The 20517-nt window shown below is 42.2% G+C and overlaps 1 protein-coding gene across 1 annotated transcript in view; it reads right to left on the reverse strand.

The window, feature by feature from the left end:
* The window catches only part of TMTC4 (transmembrane O-mannosyltransferase targeting cadherins 4), a 44123-nt gene that overhangs the window by 20001 nt on the left and 3605 nt on the right, over positions 1–20517 (reverse strand). The window contains exons 3-7 of the mRNA XM_035115161.3: positions 11939–12054; positions 9986–10202; positions 7641–7728; positions 3418–3515; positions 1405–1497 (exon numbers count right to left, since the gene is read on the reverse strand). Of these exons, the coding sequence (XP_034971052.2) occupies positions 1405–1497; positions 3418–3515; positions 7641–7728; positions 9986–10202; positions 11939–12054 (612 nt within the window). The remainder of the gene's footprint in view (positions 1–1404; positions 1498–3417; positions 3516–7640; positions 7729–9985; positions 10203–11938; positions 12055–20517) is intronic.

Below are 20517 nucleotides of genomic sequence, written 5' to 3' on the forward strand. Positions count from 1 at the left end.
CATCATCATCATTATTAAAAACCATTTAGCTTAATGAGCTGCATTGCAGGGGGTGGACTAGATGACCCTTGGGGTCCCTTCCAACTCTACAATTCTATGAGTCTATGATTCTATGAAATCCTGAAGAGCCTCTGGCAGTCATTGTAGATAATATTAAGCTGTAGACTATATCCTTAAAGCTCTCATGTTTCTAGGCTCACTTTGCAAGGAAGAAGAAAGCTCTCAACAACTAGCTTCTAGCTTCTCTGAGGGAAATAAGAGGTCAGTTTGGCTGGGGAAAGCTCTCACAGAAGCCTTTAGAGAGAAAGAACTACATTAGGAGGCTGAGGTCTGGAAATCTGAATAGTCACTTGGCTAAAAGTCTGAGAGAGAGAGAGAGAGAGAGAGAGAGAGAGAGAGAGAGAGAGAGAGAAAGGAGAGAAGACAGGAGAGAAGACAGGAGAGATGCTAACGAGAATGGGCACCAGGAAGAATAATCTAAGGGACTTAAAGAGATGAATGTTGTAGCCTGGAAGAGGTTTAGGAAGAGAGAAGCAAGTGTTGGTCAGTCAACTTGTGGCCAGTCAAAAGCAGGATAAAATGGAATGAAAACTATAGACCTGCAAGAACAGAAGACAATAAAGATACGAAGCTAAACAAAGGAGACCATAGGAGCCAATTCAACTTCCCCAATAAAATATTTGAGGGGACTAGGGCCCCCAAAATCGATGGGCATTGACACTCAAATAGTGTGCATGCACTGTTTCTCATGCGGGGCAGGGCATACCTTAACACACACCCCAAAATATTTCATTTAAGTTGGGGCCCCAGAAAGTAAGCATGAAACAAAGGTTCCCATAAGGCAGGCATAGATAAACTCGGCCCTCCAGATGTTTTGGGACTACAACTCCCATCATCCCTGACCACTGGGTCCTCTTAGCTAGGGATGATGGGAGTTGTAGTCCCAAAATATCCGGAGGGCCGAGTTTGCCTATGCCTGCCATAAGGCCTGAACTACATAGGGCGAGGACTGAGAAAAGATTCTGTATGCTTACTGCTACAGGAAGGAAGTGAGCAAGCCAGGGGACTTTAAAAGTTCAGGAAGGTGATGGTTTTTTAAAAATATACCGGTATATCTGTATTATATATTTTTTAAAAGCACCACACAAAACAAGGACGCAAACCTACATATCACCTCCTCCACCTACTCATCTTAAGGTGGCACAAAGCATCTGATGTATATTCATTGTTAAACATTTTGAAGGCAATGTTCTGTCACAGTGTTTGACCTCCAAATAATCTCACTTACTAGATCAAAGAACAGCTTGATCTTTCATGCTGCTGTAGATGTATTGACGCTAACACTTAAATGCTAACTGTATGAAGTTAAAGCGGCAGCTCTTTTAAATATATAAATGGAATCACCTCCAGCGACTTGTCCTTGCGTAGTATCTTCAAAAGAACTTCCAAAATATTGAGCTTGTTAATCATCACAGCATCAAAAAGAGCGTTCAAACCCTAAGAAGACAGGGATGAAAACAAAACAGGGAGAAGGTCAAAGAAGGTTAAGAAAGATATATTGTATATATTTACACTATCTTCAGTGCCTTGCAGGATATCGTCAAGAAGGGAAAAGGCTAAGGATTAAACACTATACAAATCCAGAGTGGAGTCCCTAAGACAGTTGGATGGCGCCTTTTTACGCCTCCTTCAGGAAACTCCTGCAGCCAAGCTGGTACCAAATGTATTGCTCTGCTTTCCTTTGGGCCATATCAGTGAGCTCGAAAGGAGTGACTTGTCGTCTGGGCAGCCCAGGACCTCCATACACACTGCCCAGGATTGTGCCCTGCGAAGGTCACTTCCTAATGCAGCAGTTTCACAAGTTCACCCCCAGAGGCACAGTCCACTGTCTCTTGAGACAGATGGATACCAACAAGAGTTACACCATGGAGTTCAATAATTACTCTGGATCTGTGTAGGTCTCTTAAGCTTCAGTTCAATCACTTAAAACAAGCCTTCCCCAGCCTGTTTTGCACTACAACCCAGCAGCAGCTGGGGTTGATGGAACTAGTAGTCCAAAATGTGTGTAGAGCACCAGATTGGAGAAGGCTGGCCTAAACCACTTCATTTAACTATTAATTTGTTTAAACAGAATTTCTATAACTGACATGAAAGTTTTTTCGTGTTAAAAATCAGTATATACATTTTATGAAATAAATAAAAACAGCTGCCTAATTTCTGAAAACCTCTAAGCAGTTTACGCAACAGTACCGTAGGTCATCCTGCATGAACTGTGACGAGCCCGGTGAGCTTCTCCATGTGCAAGAGAAGCACGGGAAACACTTTGGAACAAAGCTCAGATCAATGTTAATATACAAAAACACCTGAGAAACAAACCAGGAAGTTAATCCAGAGTTTTGACATCTCAGATTGTTTAAACTAACTTTGGTTAAAATAAGCCAGTGTCCCCAAGTTTTTAATGTGGCCCCAAGTGAAACTGTGGTTTATTCTACAATGAAAGGGGAAGATTTATCTCTCTTTATTCTGTCTGAAAAGGAGGAGGGAGCAGTGCCTCAGCCTACAGTTCACTGCCACTCATTCATGAGGGCCTTCTCGGTAGTGGCGCCCGCCCTGTGGAATGCCCTCCCATCAGATGTCAAGGAAATAAGCAACTATCTGACTTTTAGAATACATCTGAAGGCAACCCTGTTTAGGGAAGTTTTTAATGTTTGATGTTTTATCGTGTTTTTAATATTCTGTTGGGAGCCACCCAGAGTGGCTGGGGAAACCCAGCCAGATGGGCAGGATATAAATCTTAATTATTATTATTATTATTATTATTATTATTATTATTATTATTATTATATGTTCATCCACACCATTCTTTAGGAGTTGATGGAGCTGGACTAAAGCTTGAGTGACTTCCATGTAACCAATAACTTCCTACTGTCATTACGTGAATGGTTGTGTAGGATTGCTATGAAAAGTCTTCCACACTATGCCTTCCTTGCATGCGGTGAAGAGTTGGGTCTCACACCAAGAGTCCTATTAATCTCATAGAGAGAAATGGGAGCAGCAAGGCAATAAGATGCTCTTGCAAGTCTTAACCAAGTATAATACAGACAGACTTGGAAGATTATTCATGGTAACACCATGAATCATTCAGTAACACCAACAATAACAATAACTCATGTAGTGAAATCAGCGAACACCAAATCTGAAAGCATTTGCAATAGAAATCAGAGAACAAAAACAGGAAAAGTGGAAAGATTGTTACAATTGTCGCTGCTGAATTTACCACGTTTTCTGTAAGAAAGCCTAAGCGATGCACAAACCATAAGGGACACATATTTTGCCATATGAAGAGAGTTTATTTAACAGTGAGCTGCTTTTGGCTGATAAGAAATGTCAATGCTTAACTGTTAAGAGAAGACTTACCAGTATTGTGATTCCTTGTTCTTTACACAGCATGGCTAGAGCTCCTAGGAGGACGCTCAGTAAGACCCAGGCAGTAGAAAATTGGGCTCCTTCTTTACCTATCAGTTTAAAAACAGGGCATAAAGAGAAGAAACTGACAACATATAGGACATTGGCCCTAGATGGAAAGCTGTTTTGGAATAAGTTCTGTCATTCAGTTACTTTAAAAATGTTTAAAATAAGAGAAAATGTGGTCTGCTTTTCATGGTTGAAATTTTCAGTAAGACAGATAGAATGCAGACACACATGTTCATTCCATTAGCAAGTTACTGCCTGCCATTAATAAACAATAAATTCTGTTAGCAAATTTTAGGCTTCTGCTACAGATTAAGAGTACAGCACAAGCTTTTTAAAAAGCAGTAATTTGCACATAGATCTTCCAAGCAAGTCAAAAATATCCCTCTGAACAAAAATGCTGTGATTAAAATTGGCTGCTTTCCCAATACCAAATGGGAATTTTCTGAAGCCTTTCCACAAAATGTTGTTTCACACACCCTTCCCCCACAACAGTGACTTCAGAAAACCCTTCCATTTGCCAACTCCATAATGCTACTGATTTCAAAGTCACAAACAGAGGACCTGTTCTCACTTTGCATTCTGTGCTCCAATATGGATACCCACCTAAAGTGCAAAATAAATGTCTCTTGGTATGTCGGAAAGGAACATTAATAATTAATTAATTAATTAACGTTACTTATAATTCAATAGTTAGGGTCAAACTAGACAAAATAATAGAGATCAATGAGTGGACCTCCTTTCTTTTTTCCATTTATTTTCAAAGCAGTCTTGGAGTTCTGAACGGGATGAAGATCACTGCATTGGAGGATGGGATCTAAACCTTCCCCCTGCACCATTTACTTAGTCTGAACACATACTCCCCACAATCTGCTAGTTGTCCTGTTTACCTGTATGTTTGTGTACCTGTATGTTTTCATGAATAAGGAAAATAGTGCTTACATTATGCTCCCAAACAAGATTCGTGGTAAGGCTCAGTACATGTATGAGAGTCAAAGTACTGGACTAGGACAACTCAAGTTCCAATCCCCATTCAGCCATGAAACTCATTGGATGACCTTGGGCCAGTCACGCTGTCCCAGCCTAAGCTACTTTACAGGGATGTTGTGAGGATAAGATGGGGAAGGCAGTAGCTGTGTGTGTGCCACATTGACCTTCCTGGAGGAAATGTAATCATAAAATGAAGAATAATAAATGCATGCCAATCCCTATAATACATATGGCAAAAGCAAATCTACACCAGTTCACTATGGGAATCTTTTCAACTCGTCCTAAACAGGAGCACATTTAGAAAGTGATGTGCAAAAAGTAAATGCATTTTATTTCTAAGATTCTTGGGCCAGCATCAATCTTTGCTCTGAATGGGAATACAGATCTATGATAAAAAAGCACACTGATGTTCAAGGTTTGAAAATTCTATATATTTGTATATACATTTGTGTGTGCACGTGCACACACACATTTTTGCATGCATTCTTCATTCTCATCCCTAAAATGGGCATCATAAACTTACTTAAGAAACCCTACAAAAAAACCCCAGAATATAAAGTCCAACAGATCCAAATAGTCAATTTAACTTTTGATTCTCAGTCAATAGCACCGAAAATGTAAAGCAATGAACAAGTGCCAGCTATTACTCTGGTCGCACACATGCCAGGTGTGCTAATCAGCTTAACGAAGCACACTCCCTACAACAATGCTGCTTCTCCCACCACAATCTCCTTTCAGAGAATGGAACTCATTCCTGGTTGGCACCTGAACCGAGTTTAAACTGGTGCACCATATTGTGAGAAGGCACTCTGCCACCCTCCCCAGATGGCCACAAGTGTAATCTGTGCCAAAGATTTGCGGAAAGCATTTGATTCCTGTTCCAGAAAGCTAAATGCCCACAAGTGTTTCTGTCATTTTATATAAGAGAATCTAGTTTACAGAAATAGATTAAATTCATACTGCGAGGCCATGCAAGTTGTACATTCATTTTATGCTCCAATGAAGTCATTGTGGGACTGAGGTCTATATGGGTCGAAGGCTTGGCTGAACATTTACATCTAAAGCCTGGGTTCTCCCTCTAGCAATTAATAGGCAGCTTTGATTCCAAAGGTTAATGTGTAAGAGCATTTGTACCATAGCACCACCCAGTATCTGACACAAATCATATGACTTGAGGAAGCAGTGACCATACATAAACAAAAATGGGACTTGACATAAAATGTTGCAGTGTATCCCTGGGAGGGGGAACTGAGGGTCACATTGCCTTATAGGAAAACATCTGGGGGCCACAAGCTAGTTGCAAACCATGGGAGAAAGAAGGCAGAGCAATGGATATGACTCTTGACTTTGTTACAGTAGGTTACATTCCAGTGATACAAAAGTTAAGAATATTCTAGATATACACCACACAAATATCTCCGTCCTTTATTTGGGCAAGAAGCATTATCACAGTTCAATGACACATTCCAGGCAGGCTAAAGCACACAGGGGAGTTGCCTGGAGCAGGGCTGGAGAAAGGTTTGGCCTGGGGAGAGGTCCATGGGCCTAAGATTCTCCTCATCTCACAAGTATTCACTGAGGAGAGGCAGGTAGAAAGGAAAAGGCCTTTCCCTATGGGGCTGCATGGTGTTAGAGAGCTCAGGTTTGAGACTATCTCCTAGTCTTCAACCAGGAAATTTTACAGAGCAGGCTTTTTCCTTTCCCCCCTCCTTATTGAACATCCCCATATAGCACAGGGAGAATTATTTTTAAACCTTTCCTATAAGTTGTTTGGAGCCTGAGCAAGCCAGGGTCCTCTCCCTCCCCCCCGGACCTTCATTTTTCTTTTTCTCTTCTCAAGTGCCACCCTAACATTCCACATCTCAAATCCTCAACCACCTTCTAAATTCATAGATTGAAATGAGCCCCCTTGGGATGTTTTCTGGTCTCATGTTGCTGAAGACGGCAGCAAGCAGTGGGGCTACGTAAAAAGTGGGTTAAGGTTAAAAAAAAAAGGAAAGCGTAAATGACCCCTGGGCGGTTAAGTCCAGTCAAAGGTGACTATGGGGTGTGGTGCTCACCTCGCTTCAGGCTGAGGGAGCTGGCGTTTATCCAGACAGCTTTCTGGGTCATGCGGCCAGCATGACTACAGTGGGGGGGGGAGTATTTGACCCCCTGCTAAATTTGCCCGTTTGTCCTCTGATGAAGAAATGACCAGTCCATAATTTTAATGGTAGGATTATTGTAGCTGTGAGAGACAGAATAACAACAGGAAAACCCCCAGAAAAAGAGTGCCGGTACTCACAATGAAGTTGTTACATTAAGAGCCACAATTTTAACATGGGGGGGGGGAGGTGCCAGTACTGTGTACCCTTGAGCACCCCCAGAGAAAAAGCATGGACCATAATCCTGACATAATCCTCTTTCCATCCTGGTACCAGTCTGTGAATTACTAGCCTCCATGTGGCTTTTCAGTCAACTGTGTATCATCTGGAAAGGTTTCTTCTCATTCATAATTCTTCTAACCATATATTGCATCTCTTTTAGGCCTGCTTCATATATGTAGAAGAACCTTATGTGAAACAGGACTTGCATAGAGGGCTATACACACACGTATCTTACATATAAGCAGACCAACTCATGAAGTATAAGGGTACCAGTGACCATTAATCATGGCTGCACACTTCCTCCAGGATCAGCAGCAACATCTCTGATTATCAGCTGTTGGAAAACAAAAATATCCTGCTAGGAGAGTCTGCTGGACTAGATGGGTCTTTGATCTCATCTAGCAGGGCTCTTTTTAGGATGCAGGCCAACATGCACCTAGGCCACTGAAAAATATTCATTAAAATTCTGTCCTGCGTTTCAACCCACACCGAGGTCCCCAAGGAGGCTGGCAACAAAATGCAATTAAAAACACACGTGTATAGTCCATAAATTTCACATGCTGTATATGTGCACTATACCATTTCCCCCTCCAATTCCAATGATTCTTCCAGTTACAGAAAAGGTCATGGGCACTTAATTCATACACTACTTCCTACACGCAACATTAGAGAGATGGGGGATTGGAGACACAAACTGGGAGCACTTTGATCTCTCAGCACCATATATTAATTAGGTACTAATTTTCATTGTTTTGGTGGTGCTCTAACGGACTGATCTGCTCAGAAACTGATGGTGTGTGTTCAAGTACTTACTTTCTCTAAACGCCTTGCAGTAGCCAAGGAAAGACAATAAAAAGAACAGGGCGCACAGCAGGTCTGCTCTGCCAACAATCCCAGCGATCTTGAAAAAGAAAAGAAAAGGGATTTAATTACCAAAATAGAAGTTTCCCCTCAAGTGAAGTAGTGTGGAAGGCTAATTGCTTTTTTTTTAAAACCGTTGCATCAACGCCACCAGGGATTTGTGAACAGTGGCCACAATACAGCGCAAGTGAAGCATGCTGAAGTCCCCTTGATCTCAATATGAGAGAATTAACCAAAGGCTTCATCAGCTCTTGTTGGAATCAATGAGCCTTTAAGAGCAGTTAGCTTTAGCTGGGTTGAACCCATTCTCATTAAGTGGTAGCCCTTTCCCATGCTGGAAGTCAAAATAGAGAGTTCCTGCACGTATAAAGAGTCCTTGGATAAGACGATTACACACTACGCAAATTCTAGATATGCGAGTTTGAATGGGGGAATATAAGACAGGAGACACCACTTATGGAACGCCCCTACTCTGGCAGGAAAATACCAGGGAGGTTGAAACAATCCCCCTCATCTTGTTCAAGTATGTTCAAAACTGGCTTCATTCATCAATGGCACGGGTCCCTTCTCAAGGCTAATGAAACTGCTGGTGGAACAAAGAAGTCAACTGTGTTGGCTGATTGTGCTCAGTCAAAACAAGAATCTACAAAATCCTCCTTTCAACAGTCACCTTCGGATAAAAGGGTGGTTATCATCCTTTTATCTCCAGGGAGCAGGTAGAACAAAGTGGGCTCAAAGAAGAAGTGGATTCTCCTTTGGGCTGTACGGCATTCCCTCTCTGAGCCCAAATCCTCTCTACCCTGCCATTGGTCACCTGAGCCTTATCCTCTCTCCTAAGTGATCCTTGAGGACCACCAAGATCCATATCCCAACACTCACCATAGGGACAAAGAGAGGCCTGACAAGGAGAGGGGGGCAGGAAACAATGGCTGTGGACAAGGACGGAGGGGAATGTGCAAAATACTGGAAAGAAGGGGTTCTTGTGGAAATTTTTGTGCCCTCCAAAGCAAAAGTTTTTGCAAGAAAAAAAACACCTCACAAAAATGGTTTCTACAGCTTCAACCCATTGTTTAGTGAATGGGTATTTTGGAGTGATATCTCCTTAGCCCAAGCCAAATATATTACCTAATGAACCAAACCCAAGACTCGCTGAGAAATGAAAACCCTATGAAGAACATAGAATGGTTTCTACAACCATTTCATATATGAAAAGTCCTAAGATTCCTTGCATTTATATCCACCAGCACAAAAGAAACTAGACTATTCTACTGGAAACAGATTCTAATAATTTGTCAAAATATGTCATTTATGTTGAAAATCAATACAGTTGCTATTTCAAAAGGATCTGGCTTTTCATCATCTCCAGATTTTGCATGTTTTTACACTCTGATATCATTGTACCACAAAACCTGCCATTAAATGCATCAGGTGTTGAAGAAGAAAAAAACCCAACATATCCGCTTCTGCAAAATTAAGAATTCTCAATGGAAATTCACTTTCATTTACCAAAGACCTACAATGTGAAAAGTGAGGTGCCTGAACTTATGAAGTAGAAGCAAAATTAACTATTAAAAGAGCAGATATCCAGTGAGTAGACTGAACACCAGATTCGATAATCCAGGGGGAGTCAAGGTGATGCACTTGAGAAGTTTTTGGACTCCAATTCTTTTTCACTCCAGTCAACATGACCAGGGGTCACAGAATGTAGGGAGATGTAGTCCAGCAAAATCTGGAGGACATCACATTGGCAATCCCTGCTATAAACCTTACTGAAACTGAGCAGGTGCTTAAATGGGGGTAGATGGGAAACCATTGGAAACTCTATGTAAGAGCAGGAGATATATAAATATAAATCTAAAAAAACCCCAAAAAACCAGACCCACAAAACATAAGAGAGTTGCCGGATTGAACTATCTCCCCTTTCATCACCCCACATGCTGTTATGAGGGTTCTCCCAGCTCTCTGGAGCAGATCTAGGGAAGCTGCACAGGGACATGTAGGAAGGAGAGGTGGGGGGAGGAGTTCCACTGCACTAGCACAAATCCTAGCACTGGCTTCTCCTAGCACAAGTTAGGATTAGTCATGTGCAAATAAAAATAAAAATCAAAAGAACAAAAAGCATGGTTGCATCAATACAAAGCACATGCAAATGTACACAATGTGTGTGTGTGTGTATACATTCACACCCACACCTATGGATTGCATAATACATGTATTTGAAAGGATAAGGAAGATTAAATATTGTTAATGGACTCTGGGTTTTTGAGCTTTTAATACTTAAATTGTTAAGTACTTACACATTCAGTGTGCACTGGATGTACAGCAAACAGCAAAGCCGCGAGCAGGGATGATTTGGGGACAAAGTTTAGCCTTCTTCCTTTACTGGTGTACTGCAGCCCACCCAATAATATTGAGAAGACATCAACAATTAAGACAGAGATAGCACAATGGAGTATTATATTGACGACATGAAAGCCCAATGGGTTGAAGCCTCCAGCTAAAAGGTAATTAATCCTACACAAGGGGGGAAACATCAAAGTTAGAAATTACGACAAATGAATGGATTAAAATGCACAAATATTTTTTAAAAATAAATTCTGAATAAATCTGGATGTATTCATAAAGACGGCAGTGTCGAACGATGCACAGTGGAAACAAGTTATGAAGAGAGCAGGAGCAGCTCTTCCCTTGGGGTGGAGCCACAAGGCAAGGGAGTCATTGTTGCTTACCAGGAGAGAGAGGGGAGAGAATGCAAAAGTCGGCACACCAGTGAGAGCACTGGATTGGTTCCACTGGTGCACCTGCACTCTGCTGACTTTCCTGTTGCCTTGCCCACCTCTCCCGGTAAGCGGCAGTGGAGCATCTGCTGGGAAGCCATTATTTGGCTCTGCTTCTGGAAGAGGGGCACACACAGGTAGACACCTTAACATTGGGCCTAGCAACAATAACATGTTGCTGAAGAGAATAGGAAGCCAACTCCCTCTCCCTCCTAAATGTGCTCTTCTCCTCTTCTCCATTCAGCCATTCCTTTTCAGTCCATTTTCTTTCCTTCTTGCTCAACTCCTTTTTTATGCACTCATTTTCCCCTTCTCTGCAATATCTCAAAGCCAGAGCTTTCAAAATCACAGGGTGGTATTCAACTATGTTCTACTCCAGAGCAGGCCCACTGAAATTAATGAGCATTAATGAGCAAGTTAGATACGTTAATTTCAATAGGTCTACACCAAGTAAAACTTAGTTAAATACCACCTGCAGTTACAGAACTTCTTTCAGTGCTAGGGCAATGTGTGAATAGTAGGAAGATGTCTTTGCTATAAGGCAGCTTTCAATGTTCCCATTGAGTCAGAGAGGGATAAAGTAAGGTGTCTGCATGATGCTTTTTAATTTTTTTTAGGAGGCAGGGAAGAGAAGGAGAATTGGATACACCTTTACAACACACCTGCTCCCTGTCAGAGACACATGCTCTGGGGTTGTTCTGTGCTGGTCTTCCATCTGTTGACACAGGAGACAGGAATAATAGATGGGCCTGTGCAAAAAGTGTATGCAGTTCTGCCGGCCACGATCCCTGCTTTTTCTCTCCCCACCTCCAGGGCATTCTGCCCACCCACCTCCACCCCTGTTGCTCATTTTGATGCTAAACTGGGAACAAGGGAGAGAGTCGTTCATAAAGACCATTATACGCTAAAGGATAGAAGAGTAGAAAACGTGTGCCAAAGCAGTCAGTGTGTTCCGTTTGAAAACCACTCACTTGGGTTTGCTTCTTCAGCACAACGTGTCATTTATTATATTACGTGTGATGGCAAGTACCTTTCCTCAATCCCCCACTCTCATCATACGACTTCCCATTTCACTTAAGTGGTTATACATTTTCAGAGGACCTACAAAGCTGTTTCAATTTAAAAAAAAAACTCCTTCATTAAAAATATTGAAAAATAGGCATGGTGATGTGTGGGTGTGTCAAGATGTGTGACGTTTGGTTGTTAAGAACTAGCTTGATGCACATCCATGGTCCTCTGTAACCAGGAAGTGACCTTTGACATCTATGTGATACTCCTCCTGTCCCTACCTGGAGGAAAAAGCATGGCAGGATATTTTCTTTGCAAGAGATTTGGGACTGCTGCGCATGTTGTGATCCTACATAGTTATAAGAGTTTGGTTACAGGAAGCTGGCTTCATGGGTAGAGTAGCAGCACATAAGAGGCCCCCCCCCCGGTTTAAATGTCTTAAGTTAGAGCCTGACAGCATCTCACCTGAAAGTTAATACAGTAAGCGGTCGATAAGATTTATGGCTGGTATTGCTTCTGAGTTTGCTCCCCCAAAAGTCATGATGCCACAGTTCACCAAGTGGGGTTTCTGCCCTGAGGTCCTGAAACAACACAAGTTTATAACATTGTCAAAATCTTAATCTTTAACAGAGGTAAACCAAGAACAGTTCTGCAATGAGTATGCCCAGAGATTTGCCTACTACATTGGCATGCCACATTTCCCCTCAAGGAACTCAAAGCAACTTACAAGGTTCCCCGCCTACCCATTCATTTTGGCCTTAAACCAACCCCATGGTAAGGCTAAGAAATGGTGACTGCCACAAGGCCATCTACTGAGATTCATTGCTGGAGGGGTGGGGGTTGAACCTGGATTTCCTAGAACCACTCTATTACGTCAGAGATATTATTTTTTAAAGAGGTTATTGTCCTTTTGAAGAATGTTTACAGTTTAAAGCAGTGTTTCCCAAACATTGGTCTTCCCACTGTTTTTGGACTATAACTCCCATCATCCCTAGCTAGCAAGGCCAGTGATCAGAGATGATGGGAATTGTAGTCCAAATTCAGGAGATCCAAGTTTGGGAAACACTGTTATAAAGCATAGAGATAAAATGGAAATCGTTCCATTTTATCGTTCTAACCATCATTCTGACTAGTAAACCACAGTAGCATTTAAGCTCTTATGTTCCATGCTTACCATGGAGAAAATGGGCGGGAGGAATTATTTATTTAAAATTTTAAAGCACACCATTTCCATCTCAAAAAAGTGGCCAGTGTTTTTCATTATGTTCATTATAAACCAGGCATCCTATTAAATGGAATTCATAACATTAAGCCAACTTTAATGAGTGGATAGCTGTCTTGAGCATTACAATACATCATATACTGGAAGTTAGCCTACAGTTATTGATTCAGTGCCATTTTTGCTTTGTGCTCTGTCTTGAATATCAGGGCTGTGTGCTGCACAACTCCATATCCTCCATTCTCGCCGCCAGCAAACCACGACAGAAAGCACAATGCAAATACTACAGATGGCAAGTAATGATCAACTGCTATTTGAATACCCTGCTGAGATGCTTTCTTAATTTTCACACAACACTACTAAACAATAATTCTTCATTTTATTTCTGACACATCAAAACTTATAGGTCAGCCCAATTGTGGCACACTCATGAATAAGATAAATTGATGGGGCACAAGAGAAAAAATCATTATGCACCATCATGATGGAAGGGAGGGCATTTGTTGCCAAGACTGAGGGTGAAAATTAGAAATGGAGATGGCTGTTGAGAATGTGCACGTTTTCAGGAGTGCATCTGTGCATGGCTCTTTCTGAGTTCAGATGTGCTAACTCAGCAGATCACAACCCCCCAGCCCACATGCTTGGGGATCTTCCACCTGCACTGATATCCTGGCCATCTGTAGACCAGATGCAGGCAAGAGCCAATGCTGTGTGCAGACTATGGTGCTAGGCATATAGATCTCAGTATCTGAGACTCAGATATTGTTTTGGATATGAATTTCATTGGGTGGCCTTGGGTAAATGCACCCAGTCACCGCAGCAACATGGTGGCCACTGAAAAACTGCTCCCGTGGGACACATTATACAGAGGCAGTGTGATCACTTTGTTTCTTTCCATACTAGAATGGCCCCCTGTAGACACTGGTGGGAGAAGCATTACAGGCAACCCCAGGCAATCCAAGATTTCATCCAGTACTGTGGCCAAATGAAATCAGACTGTGAGAATAGCAATGCTTGCAGTTCCCTCTGCAATAACATAAAAACTAGATTTCCATCAAACCTTCGCTCACAGGCTTGTGAGAATACAATGTCACTCTGTGCTGCTTGGAAGGAAGAGTTATAGGGCTAACAATAAATCGACGTTGGGATTTGCTTGGGCTGCCTGAAATTCCACCACCACACTGGGAGACTGCAGATGCTCTGCACATGAGGAAGGAGGCATCATGAACTGGGCAGATGGAAGCACCTGAAACTGCATCACAATTTCACCTAAGATTGGTGAAATTGGTGGAGCTGGAAAGGCCAGCTGGTAGACAGAGTCCTGCTACCCCTCCAAATTCTGCATTCACTCCAGCAAGCTACAGCCTCCCTGCATTGCTCCCACCTACAGGACTTGGGAAATGAGAGCAAAGTCTGAGACTTGGTTCAGGCACCATCAGAACTGCCCCTTGCTGAAGCAAAGAAGCCCCAGCACAGGATTTTGCAATTAGCAACAAAATATTTTGCTAGCCGCCTTTGGGTTTCCCCATAAGTCAACAGCTCACAGCTCATTCTAGGGAAAGAATGAGATCCTGCCTGTCATTTACCATGCAGCCCATGCTTGACTAGTCAGTAGCTAAAGGTAAAGGGACCCCTGACCATTAGGTCCAGTCGTGACCGACTCTGGGGTTGCGCGCTCATCTCGCATTATTGGCCGAGGGAGCCGGCGTATAGCTTCCAGGTCATGTGGCCAGCATGACAAAGCCGCTCCTGGCTAACCAGAGCAGCACATGGAAAACGCCGTTTACCTTCCCGCTATAGCAGTTCCTATTTATCTACTTGCATTTTGATGTGCTTTCGAACTGCGAGGTTGGCAGGAGCTGGGACCAAGCAACGGGAGCTCACCCCGTCACAGGGATTCAAACTGCCGACCTTCTGATCAGCAAGCCCTAGGCTCAGTGGTTTAGCCCACAGCGCCACCTGGGTCAGTCAGTAGCTACCATGGGGTAATTAGGTATCCGTCATTTGTTGTGCCTGAGAGTCAGCCTCACAGTAGGAAGTGTACACACAAAAATTCCCCACCACAAATCCATTGCAAATCTTATACCTTAGATCAGAGGTGGGGAACCTATGTTCCTCCAGATGTTGTTGAGCCACAGTTCCCATCATCCTTGGCCACTGGCCATGCTGCCTAGGGCTGATGGGCATTGGAATCCAACCACATCCATCTGGAAGGTCACAAGTTCCCCATCCCTGACTTAGATACTGTATTACAAAGAAAAACAGTGAAATAAATTTATTGGGGGCCACACTTCCTATATTTCACAAAGCCTGGGACTGAGTAGTTATACAGCTTGATCCTATGCATATTTGCTCAAAAGAACGTCCCACTCTGTTCAACAGGGTTTCTTGAGAGGTAAATGTACACAGCATTGTAGATTTAAGGGTTCTTTCTTCCCACCAAATTCCTCTGCAAGACTAGGAGTAAATCAATATATTTGTTCTCCCTAATAGAAATTTTAGCCATGATGGAAAACTGCAGGCAGCCTCATTACATTCACAAAACAGAATGCAAATAATAAAAAATTTCCATACACGGTGCCTCAAGTATTATAACAGAAATAATTTGCACAGCTTAGATCCACAGCCTTTAAAAAAAAATCTTCAGCAAATAAAAAATGAAGGAAAGCAAACAGAAGGTTCAAAAACACTTGGAAATTAAATTCTAGCCTCTTGGCAGCTAGCACTGCATCTTTTAATTGTTTAAATAACTCAGCAATTCTATGATTCTATGAAATGGAGGAAGGATTTGCCCTGGACAAATGAGCCAATGACCACCTAGGGAAATAACACTCTACTGAGCTGAACAGATGTCAATGGAGCTAAGTCAGCAAATGCAGTCCCCAAATCAGCCTATTTGAATCCACCCTCTTACACAGTACGTAAATAAGAGCCAACTCTCCCAATGTCCTATATTACCTTAAAAGACTGAAAACATTCATTGTAGCATAAGTGTTCATGGGCTGGAGCACACTCCTGACAGCACAATACTATGTGTGTTTATTCCAAATTAAGTCCCACTGCACACAATGAGGCTTACACCCTAGTAAGTGTGTTTAGGATTCAACCCAAAGGGACAAAGCCTGTTCTGGTGGTAGGAGGAGGCCCCAGGGCAGCACATCTCAGAAACAGGCATTCTAGAGCAGCAGGAGGGTGGGTACAGGAGTGGGTGCAAAGATGGATGCAGAAGAGGGCCATGAAAATGGGATGTACTACTCTGCAGCCTGTGCACAAGCCACAACAGCTGTACAGGGAGGCTGGGAGAGATGCTTTGCCTCTTAGCCCAAGCACTAGCAGAAGGAAGAGCAGGAGGTAGGAAAGCAGGGCTTCGCAGCACACGTGACAGCCCAGACCATGTTCACCCTCGCAATCTAACCACACGACATGGAACTATATGCTGCTTGCTTGTTTGGCACAGGACAAAAGTGGGGGGGGGGAGGCTGTGGGAAAGTTGTCTAGGGGTTGCCTACGTCTCTTAGTGCTGTGTCTGTAATACATTTGCTGAATCCTTCTTATTGTTGCAGTGGAGCTGGATTTTACATTGGGGGAGGGGCCAAAAACCCAAGAAAACAAACCCAGCCACCATTTGTGGACTGTAGCTGCCACTGTACTTGCTTCTGAGTGGGTATGCCCCAAATCAGATTGTTAGAAGCCTTTGCAGTGATGTAGTAAATTGGCATATGGTCCACTGTGAACCACTGAGATGACAGCTTCATCACCTCCTCATTCAATCTGGGCGGACAAATTTTTACATATAATCGCAACAGTTGGAGCATATGCCCTGGGAACAGTTGTGTGAATCAGCCCTAACTAAAAGCAAACAAGTCACAATGGCCTTTGCAGAAGGTTAGGAGGAAAGCTTCCTTTGAAAAATAGACTTTTATTATAGTGTAGTAGTAAGGAAAGGGGGAGGCAGGGAGAAATTATTGATTCCGCTTCCCTCTCAACTCTAAGCAGCATACATGGATTTGAAAAGTCAGGTGCATTCTCCTCTGACAGTTCTGAAAACATCTGATTTTAAACAGCCCTCTTTGCTTCGCTGGGTGTAACATTTTATGCAAGAACCATTGTTCTAATGAATGCTTGTAACAGAGATGCATTCTGCTTCAAATGCTTTACTTGTTCAAATGTTTACCTTCCTAAACACACAGAAGGCAGATCACTGCAGTACACAGGTTTTCTTTCACTTCTTTTTTCTTTTTGCAAAGCACAGAGCTGCTTACAATGGCAAGAAAGCATCTGGAGAAGATTCTTGAACACCAGTAAAATCCAATAACAGACTGCTCCATGCCAGGGTAGGCATGGGGCCAACTGGAAGAGGATCTTTCATTGGAACCATAAAGGGGAGAAAAGAGCACAGGAAGTTCACAAAAGGATCACAGTGTGGTATCTAATGCTGGCTTAGCTGTAATCGATAGATCTACAAAATGGTTTTAGCTGTTGGAGCTCCCAGCAAAAGCGAATCAAATATGTTGAATGAAGTGAACATTTCTTCTACCTCAGCTCATTCCCTTGCAAGCTGGCAGCCAACCAATCCTACATTTCCCACAAAACAAGTTGCTCTAATATATGGGTGAGAGAAATGCTGTTTAGTTTAAAGAGGAATGTGAAGACCCAGTCTTCTTCCGTGTAGAACCAATGAAATTAATTAGTCAAGTCCATTAATTTTTATGGATGTGCTCTGAGTAAGACTAGCATTGGCTAAAGCCCACCTCTCTCTAAAAATGTAATATATGATAAAAATGTAAGAATGTCATCATGCAGCCCGCACTGCAGAACCTCTATTGTCACATCACAATCCTGGGTTTGCATGATAGCTGCATGCAACCTTCAGGTTTAGAAGCACCTGTACAGGTTGCTAAGGAGCAAAAACATGTTGCTTTCATGTTCTGCTTATAGTCTTCCCAGAAACAGAATGATGGGACAGTTCCTTGGTCTGATCCAGCAGGGCTTTTCTTACATCCCTTATGATAGTTTAGCTTTCAATTTATTTGAAAATGTTTTGGAGGTGTTAGTAGTTAAGCAAAAAATATTATGAAATACTAAAATGAGTATCCTGTGCTGCTATGGAATGTTATTCAAATGGACTACATTTAACATTGAGGAAGGGGTGTGGACTCAGTGTTAGAGCATAAACTTTGCTTTCAAAAGGTTCTAGGCTCAATCCTGCACATCTCCAAACTGCTTTGTACCAGGTCAGCTGGTCTGACCTGGTACAAAGCAGCTTTCTGTCATCCTTCCTTTTGAAAAGGCAATGATTGCTTGTTCTTTCCCCCCCTCAAAACCATTCCAGGTAATTAGAAGTGCATCAAGAAGATTGTTAGCTGATTTTCCCTCTCAATCCCACCCCCAGCCTCGAGAATATAATTGAGTTACTCAGGTAACTGCTAAAAGAAGATTAAGCGAAGTGTCTGAGATCACAGTGCATGTCAACCTCAAGACTGCTCTATATCCAAATTGCACATTTACCACTGTATGTACATGAAGCAGGATGTCTAGCCAATAAGGTACATCTATGAGATATCTTTATGACGAGCTGCTCTACAAGCAGAGACTCAAACCTCTAAAAATATGTTGGGTTCAACTCTAGCTCAGGGTTATCACTTTTTCTTTCTTTTTCCTTCTTTAGATAAGAACTGATGAACAAAATTATTCCTCTCATTTCAAAGAGTTTTCTCTTTGTTCAAAAAGTTTGTTTTTTATTTTCTGTTGAAAAGCCCCACCACCACCACCACTTCATTTCAATATGCTTTCCTTGTTAGATTTCACTCATAATGTATAAATTGGGACTAAAAGCAGAGTTATATTTTCAAGGCTTGGTACTCTGCTACCATCATGGCTAGTATTTAAAAAAGAATGCTAATTTTGGGGGTGCATTTGTGAATATTCTAATGCCTTTTCCTTGCTTTTTAGAGCTACAGTGTCCAATTAATTAATGAGTTAAATTAACTGAATAAAAATGTTTTGATCAACTAAAGAGGTGACCCAGCACTGGTTTATTTATTTGTTTAAGGAAATAATTTTAATAGTTAGAATGTGGAAAAATCTCTGTGTAGCTGTGCCATATTTGAAGAGGCATCCCACTTCACCCTCACACAGAAGGGAATGCCTACACATAATCTGAGAACTAACAGCCTGGTTTGCACATCACATTAAACCATTGATTAAAATAAACTATTGTTTAATGTGATCAAGCAGAATGTTGGTGGAATGATGCTCAAAAGTTCCCGCAGCGCTTTTCCTCCTCGCCCTCCTGCTGCTGTTGTGTTGTGGATGAAGCAAGCCAGAGTCTGGTTTGTCATGCTGTCGAAACCAAAGTATGCGGTTTGTTTCCCTCAAACAAACCACAAGCAGGTTTGCTCTTGGCTTACCACCTGTCATTTGTTTTTGAGGAAAGAAACTACACAAGCTCGGATTCATACAACATGACAAGCCAGACTCTGGCTTGTATTGTCTGTGGCTCAACAACGAGCACTCAGGTAAGAGGGCCATGAGAACTTCTGAACAGTGTGAAGCAACACACTCCTCCTTCCTATTAACCTCTGGTTTGTTTTATAATACAATTTAATGTGATGTTCAAACCGGGCTAATATATGCTGTTTTTCTTCAGCAGTATTGTTTTATTCATATGCATGTGTTCCAATTGTAACAATTCATTAATCAAGTGATTGGTTAAAATCCACATGATTAGTTAAATGTGACTAAGAGGTCTTTAGTGCATGACTGCCCTATAGAAGACACTGCTCACAGAACATCCTTTCCTTGCAAATATAAAGGTGGAGAACAGCAATTAATCTTTTTTTTCTTTACCAAATTATAGCTAATCAAGTAAAGCTTTAAAATAGTGCACAACTTCCTAAGTCTACAAGTCTTAGAAACACACAAAGAGTTGTCTTAATTTACCTCCCTATGGGTTTCATAGGAAATACACAAACACACAATTGTCACACTTACCTGGGTGTTAAGTCTTGTTTAACTCAATGGGCCTTATTTCTGAGTAGACATGCACAGGGTAAAGCTTTAACACAGGTTGCGGACACATGGCAGTCTGAAGTGGATTTGATGCATCCCATATGTGCTTGATTTATACATCGTTCACGCGATGTTGTCGTCATCCAATTAAATTTGAATTTCCCCACTCCCGCAGATAATGCAGACGTATTGAAGTGCAATGTGTGAGTGGGGTTTTTGCACATGCATGGTGAAGTTTTTTGGGTGCATCTATCCTATTGCCATTGAGGGGACATATCTCAGTGGGTTGCTGGTGGGTTGAGGTGTCACAGATGGGATTTTTTTTTTGAACTTGCTGTTTTGTACAAGTCTTATAATTCAAGGTGATTTTTTTAAAAAAGAGAGAACATGTGCACAAGTAAACAAATACCTGTGCACGTGCCCAAAATGGACCTCAGATTTCTGGGACACAGGGAAGGCTGGGAAGTGCAAATTGAACAAAGGGCACAAACAACACCCAGGGCTAATGCTTCCCATTAAGCTCCAACCATCAGTGTGTATAGGAAACTCTGAGGTACAGTTCAATTGAAAATGCTCACAAAAGTGGATGGGGGGGGGGTAATCAGATCTGTGTGACCTATGTGTGCATCAACACACTGCTGTGTACACAGTCATGATATATATTATTTGGTCCACAGAGATTGCTATTCCACAAAGAGTTTTACTAACCAGGGCCGCCTCGAGCAGGTCGCGTGCCCTGGTGCAGAGGGGCGGAGATCGCTCCGGCGCCCCCGCCCTCGCAGGGCGCAGCACGGTTTCCGCGCAGCACCCTGCC

The sequence above is a fragment of the Zootoca vivipara genome, chromosome 4, assembly GCF_965207765.1.
Source record: "Zootoca vivipara chromosome 4, rZooViv2.hap1.1, whole genome shotgun sequence".
Lineage (NCBI taxonomy): Eukaryota > Metazoa > Chordata > Lepidosauria > Squamata > Lacertidae > Zootoca > Zootoca vivipara.